Source organism: Carya illinoinensis, chromosome 1, assembly GCF_018687715.1.
Source record: "Carya illinoinensis cultivar Pawnee chromosome 1, C.illinoinensisPawnee_v1, whole genome shotgun sequence".
Lineage (NCBI taxonomy): Eukaryota > Viridiplantae > Streptophyta > Magnoliopsida > Fagales > Juglandaceae > Carya > Carya illinoinensis.
In genome coordinates, this window is record NC_056752.1 from 48,193,735 (window position 1) to 48,213,076 (window position 19,342).

At 36.4% G+C, this 19,342-nt stretch overlaps 1 protein-coding gene across 12 annotated transcripts; it reads right to left on the reverse strand.

The window, feature by feature from the left end:
• Nucleotides 1–1,089: 1,089 nt before the first annotated feature.
• On the reverse strand, nucleotides 1,090–17,361 carry LOC122279475. 12 transcript variants are annotated; one of them, XM_043090207.1, is made up of 14 exons: nucleotides 17,223–17,238; nucleotides 15,622–15,673; nucleotides 15,388–15,541; nucleotides 15,198–15,279; nucleotides 14,731–14,820; nucleotides 13,624–13,737; nucleotides 11,563–11,748; nucleotides 4,607–4,729; nucleotides 3,651–4,171; nucleotides 3,004–3,103; nucleotides 2,812–2,871; nucleotides 2,039–2,131; nucleotides 1,836–1,955; nucleotides 1,090–1,733 (listed from the first exon to the last, which is right to left on the reverse strand). In XM_043090207.1, the coding sequence occupies exons 3-14, from the start codon at nucleotides 15,426–15,428 to the stop codon at nucleotides 1,413–1,415; spliced, it is 1,851 nt and encodes a 616-aa protein (XP_042946141.1). In that variant the 5' UTR covers nucleotides 15,429–15,541; nucleotides 15,622–15,673; nucleotides 17,223–17,238; the 3' UTR covers nucleotides 1,090–1,412. The 12 variants fall into 12 exon arrangements, with proteins under 12 accessions (XP_042946141.1, XP_042946109.1, XP_042946145.1 ...); XM_043090175.1 differs by lacking the exon at nucleotides 15,622–15,673 and having other exon boundaries at nucleotides 17,223–17,361; XM_043090211.1 differs by lacking the exons at nucleotides 15,622–15,673; nucleotides 17,223–17,238 and adding an exon at nucleotides 16,833–17,188.
• Between the last annotated feature and the right edge of the window lie 1,981 nt (nucleotides 17,362–19,342).

Below are 19,342 nucleotides of genomic sequence, written 5' to 3' on the forward strand. Positions count from 1 at the left end.
AAATATAATTTATCGCTACTATATCTATCAAGAAACCGTATTAATGACATTCAATAACGATCTCAAGATTTAAATGGAGATCCTAACCAATCACAACATATGTTTGATAGAAAAAAAAAAAAGAAATGATAGATTCGGGTCAACCCGGAGTCATTACCCAATATATTTACCCTTTTTATGACAAACCTTGAATGGCAGCAGGTTTGAGGAGGCCGTTGCAAGATCATCTAATTCCGACAATGAAAGATCAGATATGGAGTCAATTGAAAGGAGTCATTAAAAAGGGCAGTCTAATCCATAAAGTTGAAACATTTATGAAACCAGTCGGTGGTAGTACTAGGTTTGATCCAAGATTCCTATAAATAATTATGCAATAATTAAATGGATCACGTATTGCGGCGATAACGTTTTTAATTACATAAAAGCGGCTATTTTCAAAACCTAGTATTATTGGAAAGATCTTTTCTTTTACTAGGTTGAGATCCCCCTGTAAGCATCCCACTCTCATTAATTATTTCATTGAAAATTTTGAAAGTGCAGATAATATTGCGGCTATAACTTGGTCACAATTTTCATGCTTTTTTCAAAGTCTCTAAATTATTGTCACATCCCAAAATGACAAATGTTTTTAAAATGAGAAATATTTTAATTATAAAGAAATTACACAAAAATATTTATGAATTGACATGATTTAATACAGTATGTCAGATTGTAAAATTTATTTGAATATAAAATAGATCTAACGCATCACATAAAACCACGTCAATTTATAAATTTACTTGAATATAATTTTTGTGTGTTTGTAGTAATTCTCTTTTACAATTAGTGTGTGGGTTTGATAATTTATCACTTTCACAAGTAACAAAATCTATTTTTCTTATAAAAGATTAATGGTTAATTAATGAGTAATACCATGTCTATACATTGTGATGCGCGTAAGAGAGTGCAGTCTATAACATAATTCTTTCATCGTAAACCAGCAGTAGTTTTACATTATTCGAGATGCGAGGGTTACTCAATTCTGATACCATGCAATATGAGCAGCAGATAAGTTAGTTTTTAGCAACTAACTTACATCCAAGAAATATCTGGATAAACATGTTATTGTTATTTTATTTTTTTGGTTAAAGCAATGCACAAGCATTCACCTGCATGCCCTGCATGTGAACAGTTTTTATCCATGAACAAAATGTACAAAACACCACCCCAGAAGGATAGACCTAGTCTACAAGGCAGAAGACAAAAACTGCCACCATCCTTGGTATATTATCAAGGAGGTTACACTTCACACTAGACTAGCTTGCAACCTAAATTTTCTTTCAGTGTCATTTACAGCCAGACATTATTCTCGTATTGATTTGCAGGGCAAGGTACGCCTGGTATATTTGGGTCCAAACTCAGTCCTATCATCATTAACAAAGAGGAATTTTGTCAGGCAGGAATAGGTATCGGAAGCGTGAATCAAATGGAAGAATGCCGCAGTTGCGCGAACCAAGAAGGCTTTGCCTTCTCTGTGAAATGCATTGTTCAACGAAGGTGGCCTGATGCGGCGGAAGATAATGCAATATCCATACAGCCAGATTTGCATCATCCACAAAGGCTTTCGCAAAGCAGTGTAGCATTTTGGGGACCAACAACCTCCCTTTGCTGCTAACCCCAACCGAAGCTCGAATGAAATCACGCTGTGCTTCTTGAAGTTCTTCTCTCACATTCTGAGCAGTGTAGATTCTTACCTGCATTTGTTATTCTCGAAGTCATTTAAAAAATGATCAAATTATTGGAGTACTAAATATAGAGCAACTCATTCCACCCATTATTCGAAAGTGTGAGATTACCGCAGGTGAAGAGTACATTCCACAGCTGAGTGCAAAAGCTACAAGGGGTTCATATATATCAACTGCAGATTCCCGTTGTTCCTCTGATACCTTCAGCTTGTGAAGGGCAAGAAGCAACGCCTGATAATAGTCCATATAAACGTTATCAGGTAATGAAGTAAAACAAAGAGAATAATTCAGCCAGATTACGAAAATTGTCATACGATTTGTGGCCGATGTAGTGGTGGTTTCATTTTTAGAATCACATACTCAATAGCAGCTGCACTGAAAGAATGTCCCCCAACAGTGTATGCTGCCTGGAAAAGAAAAAAAAACATCAATGGACATGCTCCTAGCATGAAAACGCCATAAATTACACATTCATTAACTGCAAGACACGAAATTATCCTTTTAACAGTCATGCAAATTAAAGATGGTGAATCCATCCGTCATTAATTTGGGATAAAGATCATGACACAAATTAAAGATGGCCTCTGCATGCAACTACCGTAACATCAACAAGAGATATGAGGTATCTGATGGTTTTATTGATGAAGATCAGCTAGCTTAGTCATTCATTCAATACTAAGTCAAGAAGTTGCATTCTAACATCATGACACAAACACAGAAAGGCTTGTCTGTCTGTCTATGCAATTACCAAGTGGGCGACCGGTTGTGGATTGCCATGAGAGGATAAACATGAGAAGGGAGTGTTTGGTCATTCACTATCAGCTTAATCATTCAGAGTAACTGTTTAAGAACTAATGCTAATATCTTTGCTGAACCTTATGACCATCCAACTCAGCCACAAATGCTCATTGAACAGGCCCCAACCGCTGCCTACTTCGAGCTTTTTGACAAAATCCACAAATTTTAGTTTATCCCAAGTGCGGTTAGAAGCACTGGAGAATTCTTGAAAGTGCTTGGCCTCCTAGTCTAACAAGATAATACTAGGTATACACAAACAAAATGAAAGACTACTTAGTCAGAATCAAACCTTTTGCAACAAAGAGAAGAGCTTCAAGTCACTTCTCGGGACTCCATATGCCAAGTAAGCCTGTTCATAGATGGCCACAAGAGAACAATAAATTTTACCCTTCAACTTAGGTTTCGGAAGTGCTTTGCGGTGTTAGCAGTGCCTAGTGCATCTTTTATAAACTACGCATACAATAGAAATAAATCAACCCACATGCATAATCAGAGCATTATATAAGTTGATCCAGAAAGCAAGCTTCTCATCACAGCTCAAACGTATAGGATTCACTTTCGCCAGTTGCTCAACAAGTGTTCTGCTCTCAAAACACACACACACAGAAAGAGATCAGATCCAGGTCCAAACAACAATTCAACTATTTAGATGCAAGACTTAAACATTCACGGAGTATTAAAATGGTCATACATGTCTGACCGATGTGCAATATCAGACAGAGAAACAAATACAAGCAATGGGGCCATTTCAGAATAAAAATCACCACCATCTTTGTGATTTCACTTCACATATAAAACACCTTTGAAAATTCATCAGGAATCTTTCAATACCTCGGGTATGCCTTCTATATCAATACAAGAAAAGAAGTTTGAAATGCTGAATGTCGGGAAGCCAAAGCAAACATAAAATTTTTGGGAAGTTGCGTGTAAACAAGATCAGAAGTAGATTAACAAGCAAACAGTCAATATAAAAGAATAAAAACAATCTCAACTATTCTACCTCAGGAGTCTGTAACGTTTCTCCTAATTTCCATAAGAACAAATTTTTGGAATTCATGAATTCTCATGTAATTATAATCTGCCCAAGAGACCTAAAGAAATTCAAACCAAAAGAAATAAATGGAATACCTGAACCTTCTCAGTGCCCCCGAGGCATATTCTAATTGCTTCTTCCCAACTGACATCCAAGAAACTTCAGTTGCTAGTCCATAGTTTCCAATATTGGCCCAACTTAATTTTCTCCGCACCCTGTAGGGATCACATGCATTGTCTGAAGCCACCACCTCAGAGTTACTCTGAATATCAATTTGTGGGCTCTGCAACCATGATGAAATCATTGACCTTTCAGACGATGACCACCAAGATGAACTGGAAAGATGACCGCGTGGAGATGTTCCATGTGGTGAGAGAGGTGAGCAGTGGCTTTCTGATGCAGATGTTTTGGATGGTACGGTAGAATCTGCCAGAGACATGAATATATTTTTCATACATCTCACCATCTCTTCAGATAATTGATTAGGGTAATTCCAAAGGCCGTTTGATGGCATCCCTTTAGAGAGCTTGCTGAACTCTAGAGGTTGAAAAGAGTTGGAATCCATTTTCATAGTCATTTTCTTGTCATGGCCGAGTGCAATTGAGTCCACTGCATTCTGATACAAAAGTATCAGATGTTAAAATCCTGACCATTACACTAAAGGTTTACTCAATATTTCCACTTTCTTAAAACAAAATACATGGATCAAACTTAACAAGAGATGGTAAATTCATCTGGCTTTGGGTGGAACTGAATTCTCAGGTTCTGCTTGGCCCCAAAAATTTTTTATCTCAAACATAAAATTTTCATCTCATCATTACAATTTTCTCAAATCCCCATATAAAATATAATAAACAATTTAACTTTTTCTTAACTTTTTCAAATCTCAATACAATAATAATATTAAAATATAATATTTTAATATTTAATCTTAAAACTCAAAATTTTCATCTGAGAATTCTCAGTGGCCAAGCAGAACCTCAAAGTACACAAAACTTAAGCCAACACATTACTGTTAACTAAAAAGCTTCATCGTAAGAGGAACAGATACCTCTATTACCAACTCTGTACATTTATCGGTAGATTCTAATGATTGGTCTCTCATCTCCTGGCAGTTGTCTTCAGAGGAATCACCAACTTCAGAAACAGAAACCTTTTTCAAAGAAGGTGAACTCTGGACAATATAAAAAACAAGTTAACCATATTTCACAAATTGATCATATACAAATTTGTGCATGTTTAATTGAACATATGGAAGGCAACCACGTGAGTTATCTCATATAACCATTACGAATTTACGATTATACCAGCAGTAGTAAAGTATAGCGATTAAAATCCTATCTCAGCATTCCAAAGCATGAAGTAATCAGCTGCCCATGTGTGTTTAAGGTTCCCTCATGGTATAGAAGTGGAACAAATACAAGACCATGTATAACTCATCCAAATATGAAGAGAAAATTCAGCAAAGGCTTTCAAATAATCTTTGGAACCCAAAATTGAATGGTATGGATTTGAAATCATGAATAAAACGTTGATTTTGTTTCCTTATTGAGAATATTGCTTTGCTAGGGTTGCGTTTCTCCTTTACATGTTTGCATGGCGGCCGTAGTGGCCTTGCCACCGCCGGCTGGCCCTCGGTCGTTTGCTGACCTCATCTCAGCGGCACCGCTACCGCTGCCTGAGACGGAGGTGCCATTTTGTCCTCCTAATGTAATCGATGGAGAGCTTTGTTTTATCTTATCTGCAGAAGAATTGGAAACAACCGCTCAGCCCTTCGGGTTCTCGATAGTTCTAAAATTTCTCTGGCAAAGACCATCGTTAGACGCCATAAGAGCCTTCATCCGCAGTAGATGGGGCCTGTCCAGTATGCCAGTGATTTCTTCCATGATGCGACCAAGACATGTTTTTGTTTGGATGTCCTCAGAATCCGATTTCTAGAAGGCGTTATCCAGGGAGTCTTGCGATGTGAATGGGGTCCCATATAGATCATTTTCTTGGACACTAGATTTTCATGAAGATTACGAAGCACCTTGTGTACTGGCTTGGATTTTCCTCCCAGGGCTTCCACCAAACTTTCATCATGCCTTTATTCTAAAATTTCTAACTGCTCCGATTGGTAAGTTTATTAGGCGTGATAACTCAACTACTTATGCAACTAGGACAAATGGGGCAAGGGTTTGTGTTGAAATAGATGCCTCAAAAGATCCTATCCCATATTTTTGGATCGGCACTCCTGGCATGAAAGGGAGTAAGAAACATAACATTATTTGTGAAACTTTGCCTGCATATTGTGTAGACTGCCGATGCTAGGGCCATAACATTAAGGCTTGCCGTAAGGATCGGGATCATCAAAAGAAATCGAAGGGGGGACTAGCTTGGGTTAAGAAAACTGTTAAGTCTGTGGAGGAAAACACCCAGTTTCAAGATTACGGACTGGAGAAGGGTACAATTTTAGGCTCTAAGGCTCTGATGCTCTGATGGTGCAAGAGGCTGGTGATATCACCACAAATGGTGGGGATGATGCCAAGCCTTTTGAGATTAAAAAAAAAAAAAGAAAAAAAAAAACGTAGAAGCACAATTGGTTCAAGAAATTGATACGTCTCCGCAGGTGCAAGTTCACATTCATGAGCTGCATGGGGAAAGACAACACTGCGGTGGGCTCGTATGTTGCACAGGAAGCCAAAGCTGTAGGCGATTTGGGCCAATCTGATGGCCTTGAGGGGGACCGTCTGGCACTAGTAGCAATAGAGGTGGGCCATGGTGCAACCATTAAGGGTAAGTCACAAGAATCGAGCGTGGGTCTATGTGAAATGGAAAATATGAATGAAGGTTTTCTGAGAGGGTAGATCTGAATGAACCTGTCCAGGACGGGTCCTACTGTGTTATTAGGGATGAAGAAAGTGGGTCTGAGATAGCAACTCACCTTAATGTCCAAGTGACTCAGTCAATAACTGAAGAAATTATGCATGAAGAGGAATGGCTTGATGATACACAATCAGACCCGAAACCTGAACGAGATAGACTTTGGGATGATACTCGTAAAGAGTATTTTACTGATACAGAGAGACCCAAGCAAGTTGCTGGAAAGTTTCAAACAAGAAGCTCTTCTAGGGCGGTAATTCGTCCTTCGAAACTTAACTTATGATCAATCCAATTATTTTTTGGAATATCAAGGGTGTGGGAACCTCCAAAGTGCGGTTGAGGAAACCTATTAAAATTTATCGACCTAATATCATTGCTCTGGCTGAGCTTTTTCTACTGGAGAAAAAAATTCCCGATTATTTGGGCCGGTTCAGTTGTGAGTCCTTTGTTACAAATGAAGTGAAAGAAGGAAAAATTTGGTTGATGTGGAACTCAGTTATTTCAGTTCATTGGTTGGAGAGCTCGAACCAGCATGTTACTGTACGTGTTGAGGAGAATGGTCATGTTTTTCTTCTCACCATTGTTTATGCTAAGTGTAATTATATGGAGAGGAAAACTCTCTGGGTGGATCTTGAGGCTGCTCACAATGTTACTCTTTCGTGGATTCTTTGTGGAGATTTCAACATTATTAATTTATTAAAGATGATTTGGATCGAAGAGATGGCCATCCTCGTCCTTTTGCTGCTATGGAAGATTTCAATTTGTGCATTCAAAATTGTGGACTGTTAGACATGAGCTTTAAAGGTCCAAAGATGACTTGGTGTAATGGCCAAGGCGGATTGGCTCGCAGCTGGGCAAGGTTAGATCATTGCCTAATTAATTTTAATGTTCTTCATTATTTTCCTAGCATGTTTTCTAGGTTTTGTCTCGTACCACTTCTGCTCACTCCCCTTTGTTGATTTAAATGGGTGAAGATCCTTTTAGGTATGGGCATAGTTCCTTCCGTTTTCAGCTTATGTGGACTGACCATATTGATTTTCTTCGTTTTGTGGATGGGGTGTGGAAGCAAAAGGGGTTTGGTTTTGGGCTTATTAACTTATCTTTTAAACTAAAAAGGTTAACGATGGCATTTAAGGATTGGAATCATCAGGTCTTTGGTAAGACTAATAATATCATCAAAGATTTAGAGCAACGTATTGATCACCTAGAAACCCATCTCCAAGTTCGTTTTACTGAGGAGGATGATAATGACCTCTTGGCGACTAAGATGGAACTATTAACCTGGATGGGTAGAGAGGACATTCGTCTTGCTCATATGGCCAAGAAAAGTTGGCTCAAAGATGGGGACCAGAATTCTAAATTTTATAATGCTTATTTGAATGCTAAGAGTCATAAAAGGATTAAGGAGATTTGTTTGAGTGATGGCACTATTTTAAATTCTCCTTATGATATTCATCAGGCTGCTATTCCGTACTTCCAAAATTTCTTGGATCACACTTGTCATAGTGTTTTGCCTAACTTAATTGAGTTGATTGACCCAGTTATCACCGACGAGGAGAATTTGGCTATTTGTCATGCCCCTTCTTTAGAAGAGGTTAAGGACGTTCTCTTTAGTATTCCCATTGATAGTAGCCCTGGTCAGGATGGTTTTGGTTCGGGTTTCTTTAGAGTCTATTGGGATATTATTAAAGGGGATATTTTGGATGTCATTGTGGATTTTTTTGAAAACCATTATTTTCCTAGATTCTATACCGCCTCGTATATTGTTTTACTTTCTAAGGTGGATAAGCCTTCTGGTTTTGATAAGTTTAGACCTATTAGTCTCTGCTCCGTGATTTATAAGAGTTGAGCTAAAATTATTGTGGGTCGTTTTACCTTTTTGTTATCTAAGATGATCTCACAGGAGCAAGGGGCTTTTATTCCGGGTCGTAGCATCTTTGAGAACATCAGTCTGACTCAAGAGATGGTTCATTCTATTCAAAAAAACTCTTCTTGGGGTAATGTTATGGTTAAGCTTCACATGTCCAAAGTATATGATAGAGTGGATTGGAAATTTTTACTTCATGTTTTGGCCAACTTTGGATTTTTCCCTCAAGTTACTAATATGATCCAAGCTTGTATTTCCTCCCCTTGTTATTCCATCATGATGAACGGGACCTCTTTAGGGTTTTTTAAAGGTGAGCGTGGTTTGAGGCAAGGTGACCATCTATTCCTTTATTTGTTTATTATCATGAAAGAGGTGCTTTCTCGCCTTCTCAAGCATTATTTTTCTACTAGAAAAATTGCCTCATTTTCTCAAGCTAGAGGTACCCCTATCATCTCCCACCTTATGTATGCGGATGATGTTATTATTTTTGGTAATGGAAGTAAAAAATCTATGAGGAATCTGATGAAGGTCTTGACTCTCTATGAAGATTGGACGGGTCAAGTCCTTAACAAGGATAAAAGTGCTATTTATTTCTCAAAGCAAATTCCTATTTCTAGGAGGCTTGCCATTTTTAATATTACTGACTTTTCTGAAGTCTCTTTCCCTTTTAAGTATCCGGGGGTTCCTATTGTGGTAGGGAGACTTAAGGCCAGTCATTTTGGGGATCTTCTTGGTAAAGTCCAAAAAAAGATTGCAGGGTGGAATATGAAAATGCTCTCCGCAAGTGGTAGAACTATTCTTCTGCGTCATGATTAGCAAGTATGGCCACTCATCTTCTTGCTGTGTTACATGTCCCTAAGATTGTCCTCGTGGCATTGAACAAGCTTTTGAGTTCCTTCTTTTGGGGTGATTCTAATGATAAGGCTAAGAGGAAATGGATTCCTTGGAATCATATTTGTAATCCTACTGATGAAGGCGGTTTGGGTATCAGGAATTTTGGGGATATTCAAAAAGCCCTTCACATGAAATGCTTGGCGTCTCATGCAGGGACAGTCTCTTTGGGCAGATTTTTTTAAAGGAAAGTATGTTAAAAATAATCATTTATCTCTTTTGGCACCTAATAAGGGCACTCGGATTTGGAAATCGATTGTTCGTTGTATCCCGGAGGTATTAAATGGGTCTAAGTGGAAGGTGAAAGAAGGTAATATTTCTTTCTGGTATGATAACTGGGAGGAGCACAGACCCCTTAGCAATCAATTTCCCGTGATTAAGCAACCTCATTTAAATATTAAAGATTGCCATATTGATAATGGGCGGGATACTCATCTCTTGGATCGCCTAGTGGGCCATCGGAAAGCTTCAGAATTGTGCTATTTCTTGGCTGGGCGCAAGGAGGGGCAAGATGTCAAAGGATACTGGTGGGTCATTCTCTAACAAAAGTGCTTAGAATTGTGTAGAGTTAGGGTGTCCCCCTTGGGCTCATTGGATCTAGCATTCTCATTTGCCTAAGAAAATTTCTATTATGATGTGGAAGGCGTTTGATAACTATTTGAGTGCGGATGACATGATCAAAAGGGTTGGCATTTCTATGACTTCTAAGTGTAATTGTTGCTCTACTAGTCACACCGAGGATTTGAATCATGTGCTTTGTACTTGTGAATTTACCCGACACATTTGGAGACTAGCCGCTGTTCAGTTAGGTGTGCATATGGGCACTTTTCAAACTTGGCAGGAGCAATTGAATTTTTGGTTTCATTGTGCGGGAAAGTCTTCCCAGGTGCGGACAATCTTTGGTCTCCTCCCTTCTATTGTTTCTTGGAAGCTTTGGAATAGGCGGTGTAAGGCCCGGCATGAAGACAGGGCTGACAGTGTTGATGCGGTTTGGCATGCTATTAAGTTATGGATTCGCCGTATTATGGATTTGATCATGAAAGTTACTAGGCTTCCTAATCAGGATGTTGCTATTTTGCAAAGATTGGACATTCCAATTTTATCTCCTAGACCTAAGAAGTTCGTGTGGTGAGGTGGACAAGGCCTCCTCAGGGTTGGGTCAAACTCAATACTGATGGGAGTAGCCTTGGTAATCCTGGTTCTTCTGGTGCTGGGGGTGTTATTCGAGATACCAGTGGAAGGTTACTTGATGCTTATTATGTTTTCTTGAACCAAGGGTCTAATAATTATGCTGAACTTCGCAATTTGATGGAAGGTGTTCGTAGGTGCTATCACTTGGGTTTCTTTCACGTTGAAATTGAGACTGACTCTCAGTTGTTGGTTACCTGGCTTACCAAGGGTGGTTGTAATAACTGGTATTTAGAGGATTTTTGGGAGGAGTTAAATGATTATCTTAATTGTATGGACTATAGAGTGAATCATGTATTTCGTGAAGGTAATGTTGTGGTTGATTACTTAGCTAAGACGGGAGCTAGTGGTTTAAATTCACATTGGTCTGGTGAGTTGCCTAGTAGATTAAGAGGTCTTATCCATATGGCCAGACTTGGTATTCCTTATTTGTGGACCTTTTAATGGTTTCTCTAGTAAGTTGTTTTTGTGTTTTTACCTATTAAAAAAAAAAAAAAAAAAAAAAAAGAAGTTGTTTTTGTGTTTTCTATTTTTTTTTTCATTTTTATCCTGTTTTGTTTGTCTTTTTTGCAGGTTCTCTTGTCTAGTTTTGGTTTGTCTTTTCCCATGTACTGGCTTGTTAATGTAATTTTACTTTTGTTTGGTTTAGTGTTTTGATGCCTGGGTTTTGGTTTTATTGCTTATTATTTATCCCCCAGGTATCTTGTTGTAACCACGGTTTTTCTCTGCCACAAGTGAGGATAATCAATAAAATTAGGGTACTGTCATCTTCTGAAAAAAAAAAAAAAAACCCAAAATTGGCACTTTCCGAGTAGCCAATGAGTAGACAATACAAAGCTTTTAAGAGTGAAATAGTAAATCAGCAAACCATTAAATGGAACTGATTAGACTTAGCTCCGCAAATCCTTGTCCAACAAACCAATTGGGTCACCTATACTTTCTTATTTTTCCATGTTTACATATACGAAAAAGCAATGAAAGTGAATAAAATAAAAATTCTACAATCTGGCTCCAACTGAGTTACTTTTATGATCCACTTCCATCAATGCAATATTACTGTCTAGCAATACTTTACATCTTTGAGGAGGAAACAAAATAGGAATTTGAAATGAAAAAGAAAAATAATTCATTTTTTTTCAAAGTATAATTATTGTTCCTTCTGGGAAGGTGTAGGATAAAAATAAAAGCAGATAACATACCGAAGTATCCATAATATCAGAGGAGTGAAGAGATATTGACTGAGATGTTGAATGCCTCAAATGATATTCTGCAAGCCTCCGTTCATTTCTCTCTTGGCTAAGTTGAAAATGCAAAGAGACCATCTCTTGTTCAAGTTTTGAAACTGTGATCTCCAACAATGAAATATTGGATAGGAGCTCTTGAGCCTATACTAATACGAGAAAACATCATTATCATGATAAACAACTAAGTGCAAGTGGGGTATGAATATACAAAAAAAGAAAAGAAAGAAGTACGAACATACAAGCATGATAAACAATTGGCAAGTCTAAAAGCTAAAGTTATTTAAGAACAATATTTTAATTATTTCAACTATCAGCTAAAAATTTAGAGTAAGTTTTAAAAAAACAAAATATCAAAAGGATAAAAATTCATTTTGCACCCTTACTACTATGCTTCTTTTCAAATTTCAACCCAAACAACCAAAACCCTCAATTTGTACCCTAAACTTACCACATTTCGTCAATGTGCACTATCTCATTAAATCAAACAAAACCCTAGACTTGTGTTGCACACATGATTTTTTTTTCATGTAAAAAGTTGAAAGTGCTCTCCATTTTTTGTTGACCACAGAGATCAATGTTGGCCATGAGTCTTCGACCTCTGGGGGTGGCTGCCCAAACTGCCCCTTGAGAAACCATTGAGATCTATGCAAAACCAAGGGCATTTCAGACATTTTGCGCAAAAAACTTGCGTGTGTGGAAGGAGCCTTGGGTTTTGATGTGGTAGTTTGAAGTGCAATTTGAAAAAAAAAAAAAGGATGGTAGTTTTGTGGGGGAGGGTTGAAAATGAAATTTCTCCATGCAAAACTAGTAAACTACATAACCCATGACTTACTGGTTCCACCTGATAGAACTTTGGAAGAAAAGATGAGATCCACAAAAGTACAATCTAAACTTATTTGAAACCTACAAAGTAAGTTAAATAGGATAGTAAGTTCCTCTCAAGTTCCTGTAGACCCTTTTAACTTTATTTACTTATTTCTGAACTATCAAGTTACCATTAAAAAAATTTGAACTTTCAAGTTGCGTAGGTAAACAATGAAATTCTAAAGTAAGAAATTGCATGTAACTACCTCTAAGAAATTTTCAGCAGTCTCTATCAGTGTTTTAAATATTGTACCGTACTGGCCAGTACAATCAATATATGCCGTACCGGCCACTGGTCTGGTACAGGTATTTTACCTGTTTCGTACCGGTTCAAATACCGGCCAGTATTTCAGCCTTTACTCTTTTTTTTTTTCATTTCTTCAAACTACAAGCTCATTTTTTACCCCTAATTCAGACCATGCTATTTATAATTTATATATATATGTATTTATGTATAATTTATACATATATAGACTATTATTTTGGAATATAATTTATATATAATTTATTCATATATCGACTATCCCAAAACGGTACGCGAAATGGTACCGGTACCGAAATATTTCGTTCCAGTGCCTTGACCGATACGGTATTGAAAACATTGGTCTCCATGCCACTCTTGTCCCATAATATCCTTTCATGATGCTTGCCAATAAAAGAAATGACAATATTTTGGGTGTGAATTAATTGGCCTGGAGTACTCACAAAGAACAGTTATCAATCATGATATCATAGTAGTTAAATTTATCGGAAGAAATAACAAGGAATTACCCTGCCCAAAATGCCAAAGTGTGTCAACAAAATGAAAAGACTAGCAATATTAATAACAAAATGAAGAAGCTTGAACAACTCATATTCTTATTAAAGGAAGTGGGAGTCAAAAAAGTTAACCGTTAAGAAATATAGATAAAATTATCCACATCCCCCCTTTTTCTTTAGACAGAAAAACACACTAAACCTAAATGAACAAGAAGAGGTCTTAGCAAACACGTACAAGGTAAATGATAACGCATTCATGGACTCAACAAAAAAGTACGAGGACATGCGAAACACACTTCAAAAATTTTGATTTCATGACCATTTTGTCAAAGATTCTCATGAGGCCACTTCTATTGTAAGCATAACTTACGGAATCCATAACAGGTAACAAACCTGGTGAGGGAGACGTGATGGACTTGAGAATTTCAAAGCATTCTTCTGAATAGCCTTTTCCAGGATAGCATGCAGTTCCATCTCTTCTTGCAACTGCTGTTGTAATCTTTGTACCTATCGCAAAGGCACACCCATTTTTGGGAACATTAGCAATGGAAAAGTTGCCTTTGATGAAAGCTTATATAATATAACTAGCTCCAACATCATACTTCCTACATGATGAAAGCTGTGTGATAGAATTGATGAGTAAATTTTCCATTAACACTATTGAAGACTGACAAATTAATTCTCTACCAGTCCTAATCATGAGGTTAATAACTTAAATGCTTTTGACTGGCTAAAGCTTTGAGCCGACAATTTCCTTTAAGCAGTAAATCACCGTGCCTTCCGCAATGTGTACAAAACTGCCTCAACTTTTCTAGATGATTTCCCTTTAAGAGAGGAAAAAATATCAGAATCAACAAAGCTTATTGTCAAACTCCTAATACAGCTATATATCCATCTCTACAACAAGAGCCATTTTCAAAGTTGTATGCATCTCCCAAGCAGGACTTCGAACACTCCCACCTTCTAAGTCCACCCCTCCTTCACACATTTAGAGTATCAAATGCTCCCATCGCATTCCACTTTCTAAACAAAAGCCGGGAACCAAGAAATGAGACCCTACTCATGCTTGGGAAGAAATTTTTAGGTGGGTATATAAATATATAAAACTATGTAAATGGTGCAGAAGTCTTTCAGGCCAAAGAAGGAAGTGGTTGACAAGCTCCAATTAGTGTTCAGCTGCATATGATCCATCAGGAACAACTTGATAGAAATAGTTATCTCTAAGGCACTCTCCCCATCAGACAACAGTTGATGGCCATTTAACACTTGGTACTAACTCGTACGAGAAATTGAAATTTCAAATTTGAATATCTCTAAGTGGTTCCTTTCATAAAGAACTTTATTCATATCAGAGAATAAATTCCACAGACAGAAACACTACTACAAAATCTATACAGGATTCCTACTTCTGAAGATTAAATTCACCACCCCATATTAACGGGCATGGCAATATGCACATGTCTCAAAATGGCACCTTAAAGGAAGGGAAGAGAAGCTTACATCTTGTTGAAGCTGGAACCTGGAAGAATAATCATTGTTGCTTCTAGTACAGGATCCAAAACTTCCAGCCTCATCTCCAAGATTGCTCTCCTAAATAGTAAAGAAACAACCATAATTCCTTGCAATTAATATACAATTTAACCTTTGCAACAAAATTAGGTATCATAATTGATACCCATAAAGGTTTTGAGAGAATCTTAAGAAACATTAATTTCAAGCCGAGAGTAACTTAAAGCTCATGATGCGACTATATTCTGCCACAAAGAGAATTTAATTGGATTATCAAGCAAAGAAGAAAAAGAAATGAAACATTTTTTCCCATGTCAATTAAGCATTTATCCCCATTTAATCCCTACTATTGGGGAACACATATAGTAAGCACTTCCGTAGAAAACTAGTCTCTTGACGTTGCAGCCAAGAACTTCAAGACAACAAACCGCTATAAAGAAAGCCCCACCAGTGCTCACCTCTAAGGACGAGTTATGGCTAAGAATTTCTCTATCAGAACAACTCTCGGCAGAATGTGATGGTTTCGAGAGATAATGGCTCCTGTAAAAGTGCAATCAGAAAGAGGAAAAATAAAGCATTGGAAAGTACGAAAAATAAAGCGCCCAGAATTCCGTCTGTAAGCAAACAATGAGACTGCTGCATGCTTACTGGGTCAAGGCAGATTCCACAATTGGCGAGGTAGGCATCATGTGATTAGTGGGTTTGGCGTTTCTCACATAAAGCACAAACTGAAATCCCCGAGCAACCGTGGCTTTTGGTACAAGAAACTATAATACCCAAGCGCAAACAAGCATCATAAACCCTGTAAATTCACCCAAAACATCAAACATCTGGCCCTTTGGAATTCGAATGGGAAATCTAAAACAACAATCTTCGAATAACTTGAATGACTGGGCATGTGAGATGTAGGATTAGCGGGAAAACACTGTGACACCTGTGAACATGTAATAAGGACAAACAAACTCATGAGTACACAGCTACCAGTCATTTTCAACACAACCAAACAAATATTAACAACACAACTCGTGAGACCAATCAATTTCAACATCCAATTTAAGACAAGACCAACGAACCTAAGAGATGTAAAAAAATAGACGAAGAAAAAGGAATAATATTGTGCAGGAGCATTATTTATTATCCAGTTACATTTTGCATTCCATGAAATTCAGAGCTGAGCAAAAAAGCATAAACAAGAGCTTATGGGGAAATGATTGTCTCCACAAAGGAAAAGGTGAAATGACCAAATTAGGAGCAAAAGAGCTTTCTGCACATCGATTGGGCACTCAAATGCAAAGAAAATGGGAAAAGAAAAGGTGGGGTACCTCCCTAGCGAAATGGAAGTCAAAAGTTGTTCCGTTCAGAAGTAAAAGGACGGAATTTCAGAATCATACCCTTGGAAGGTCTTTAAAAGTTGAATCAGAGAGGGGAATTTGTTGCTTTTGCCTCCTTTTCTTACCCTTGAAAATTTTAAAATGCAAAATAAATATGATAGTTGGCCTAAAAGAAATAAAGTGAGACTTCACACACCACAGAATCTCATAGAGAAAGCTTGGGATATCTGAGTGCTTCAGAAGTGATCTGTGGTGACCAGTCTAAGTCATGTACAGCAAAGGGGTTTATTGAACAAAAGCATCTAATCTGTGGGACATGATGAAGTGAATTACTCATAGATAAGAAATAAAAAAAAACAATCCAAAGGACAGATTTTAGTGGTCCCTGTTTCCCAAACGAACCCCTTCTCCTTCCCTTCATATTTTACACTGACCAAAACTTGACCCATCGACAGTGATGGATACCTACTTTGAATCTCCAATCAAAAAACAAATATCAGGAAACAAAACATCACAGATCCATTTGGCCATTTCCACCACTTTTTGGATGAATACAAAACTGAGTTGCAGACCCCATAAACCTAGCATAAAGATTGAAACACGGAGAGAAAGAGAGATTTGAAAGCTAGCACGTCCCTGATTTAAAAGCCCATTTTGACAGAAAACCAGTTATACAGAGGAAAAATTCCTTTTGTGGTTACGAGAGGCGTGGAACTAAAAGAGTATAAGAACTAGGAAAACCAGAAAGAGGAAAAAAGAGACCTTAGATGAGCAAAGAACATCAAGCGCTGAAATATTCTCCGTACGAAAACAACTCGCCAAGAAGCTCCCAACTTCTTGAAAATGCTTCTCGTCTCGCTCTCTCTCTCTCTCTCTCTCTCTCTCTCTCTCTCTCTCATGCAAATCAAATATATGCAATTCTAAGTTCCAACTATAAAGAATGTCAACGGGATAGTGTCACGACTTTGAACTCGAGAGTTCAAAATAAGGGGAAAAATGACAAAGACGCAGTTGAGGGGAGCATCTATTAACAAGCCTCAGGAAGAGGGATTTCAATTTTCAAACAGCAGAAAACAAATACAAAAGACACAGGCACATGAATCCAGAACTGCTTCCAAACAACATATACACTTTAAAAAGGAAAACAGTTACCTTTCTTTGAGTAAATAACAACAACAGAAACTAAAATAAGAAAGAAATGGAAGTTCTGTGTCCGTTAGCGCACGAGACATAGTGAAGCAAAGAGTGATGCTTTTTAGTCAGAGCGCGCTTTGGAGCTGAAGACACATACAAGACTCCATATCTTCAGATACGTGTTTGAAATTTCGAAATCCATGTTTTGTTTGTTTGATGAAAGAGATGATCTTTCTGCATCTTCGTAGAACTGCGTGAACCGCACATTACACCTCAGACCATCAGTTCCACGGCGAATGTGACAGGAAAAAAAAACCCGGGCGAATGAGGAGTAGACTCTCTCACGTTTGACTTTGTTGAAAGCCATTTACTGTTTCACTGTCTTTTGAATTTTATTAAATTTTATTATATATATAAATAAAGTTTCATATTAATTTATATATTAATATTATTTATTTATATTTATAATTAATATATAAATTAATACATAATTATATTTATAATTAAATTTTTACTTATTTTATTTGCTTAATCTTCATTGCAAGGGCCCTTCCTACTGTAAAGCATAGCTTTCACCAGTTTTGATATTTCTTGTGTCTGGGGAACGGATTTTGAGTTAAGTGTTTTGAGTCCGACATCTGTTTTGAAAAGAAAAGTATAGTTGTAAATATAATTGTGTATTAATTTATGTATTAATATGATATAATTGATTAAAAAATAAATTTTATTAAAAATAATATTAATTTAAATTTTAACTATGAATAAATCAATATTAATATTCAGATTAATATGCGATTGTGCTTATATGTAATAAAACTCGTTTTGAAATAAATGCAGCTGACTAAGATAATCTCAAGGGATAACTAGATTTTTTATATAAAAGTAATTATTCAATAAATTCTTTTTTATATTTTTCATCAAATTAGATCGTTATTAATAAAAAATTATAGGCAACATCACGTGAATCCATAATATTTTATGTTGCATCATGCATGTGTAAATTTTCGGACAGTTTTTATCTCACGAGCATTTAGGGTAATTTATTTTAAGAGAAAAGATAAGATAGGATAAAATATTTTGAAATATATTAAAATAATATGATATTAGATAAAATATATGTTTATTTTTAAAGATAAGATAAGATTAGTTTGAATAGAAGATAGTTAGTAATATGATAAGACTCATAAGTACTTATAGTGCATTTTATAATATTTTATTTATTTATTTATTTACCAATAGTGCACCCTTTTTTTTTTGCTGCTCCGTTTTTTTAACCATTCGGAAATAAAAAAAATTTTGCTGCTTCTTTGTTTATTTATTTACTAATAATGTAAATTTTTTTTCTTACTTCCTTTTTTCAAAAAAAAAAAAAAACATTTTGTCAATTTTTTTCGTTTTTTTTTTCTACTTCCTTTTTTATTTATTTACCAATGGTGCAGTTTTTTTTTTACTGCTTCCTTTTAAAAACAAAAATTTTGTCATTTTTTTCTGCTTCCTGTGTTTATTTATTTACCAATAATACAATTTTTTATTTTTGTTGCTTCCCTTTTTTTTTTTTAACCATTTGGTCATTTTTTTTTTTTTTTGCTACTTCATTTCTTTATTTATTTACCAAAGGTGCAATTTTTTTTTCTGCTTCCTTTATTTATTTACCTTATGTGTAAAAAATTTTCTTTTAATCAAATATTTTGCTAGCCATTATTAATATTTGTTAAAAAAAACACAACCTCATTTATGTTATATATATTGCTTAAATATGAAGTAAAAATAAATAAATAAATTCCCAATTGAATCCAAAATTTTAGCCCATCTACCATTTTTCGTTAAATAAGTAATCAAATAGTTTCATGATGAAATATTGAGCAATCCGTAGAGCATTCATAATGTTGATATCGGGGTCAGCATAAAATACATCAAATGTCTAAAATAACAAAGTACACAAATCCAGTGAAAAATACATATATTAAATACACCATCCCAATTGAAATAACACCATCAATTTCCATCCCTAGCTTCCCACATAGAAATGGCAATCTTATCTCTAATTCCCGCCATAACTTGGTTTGCTTCAATCGTCATGTCTATATTATGAGATGAGAATGCCCCGTCACCATCCTCAAGCTCAATAGATGGTAGCT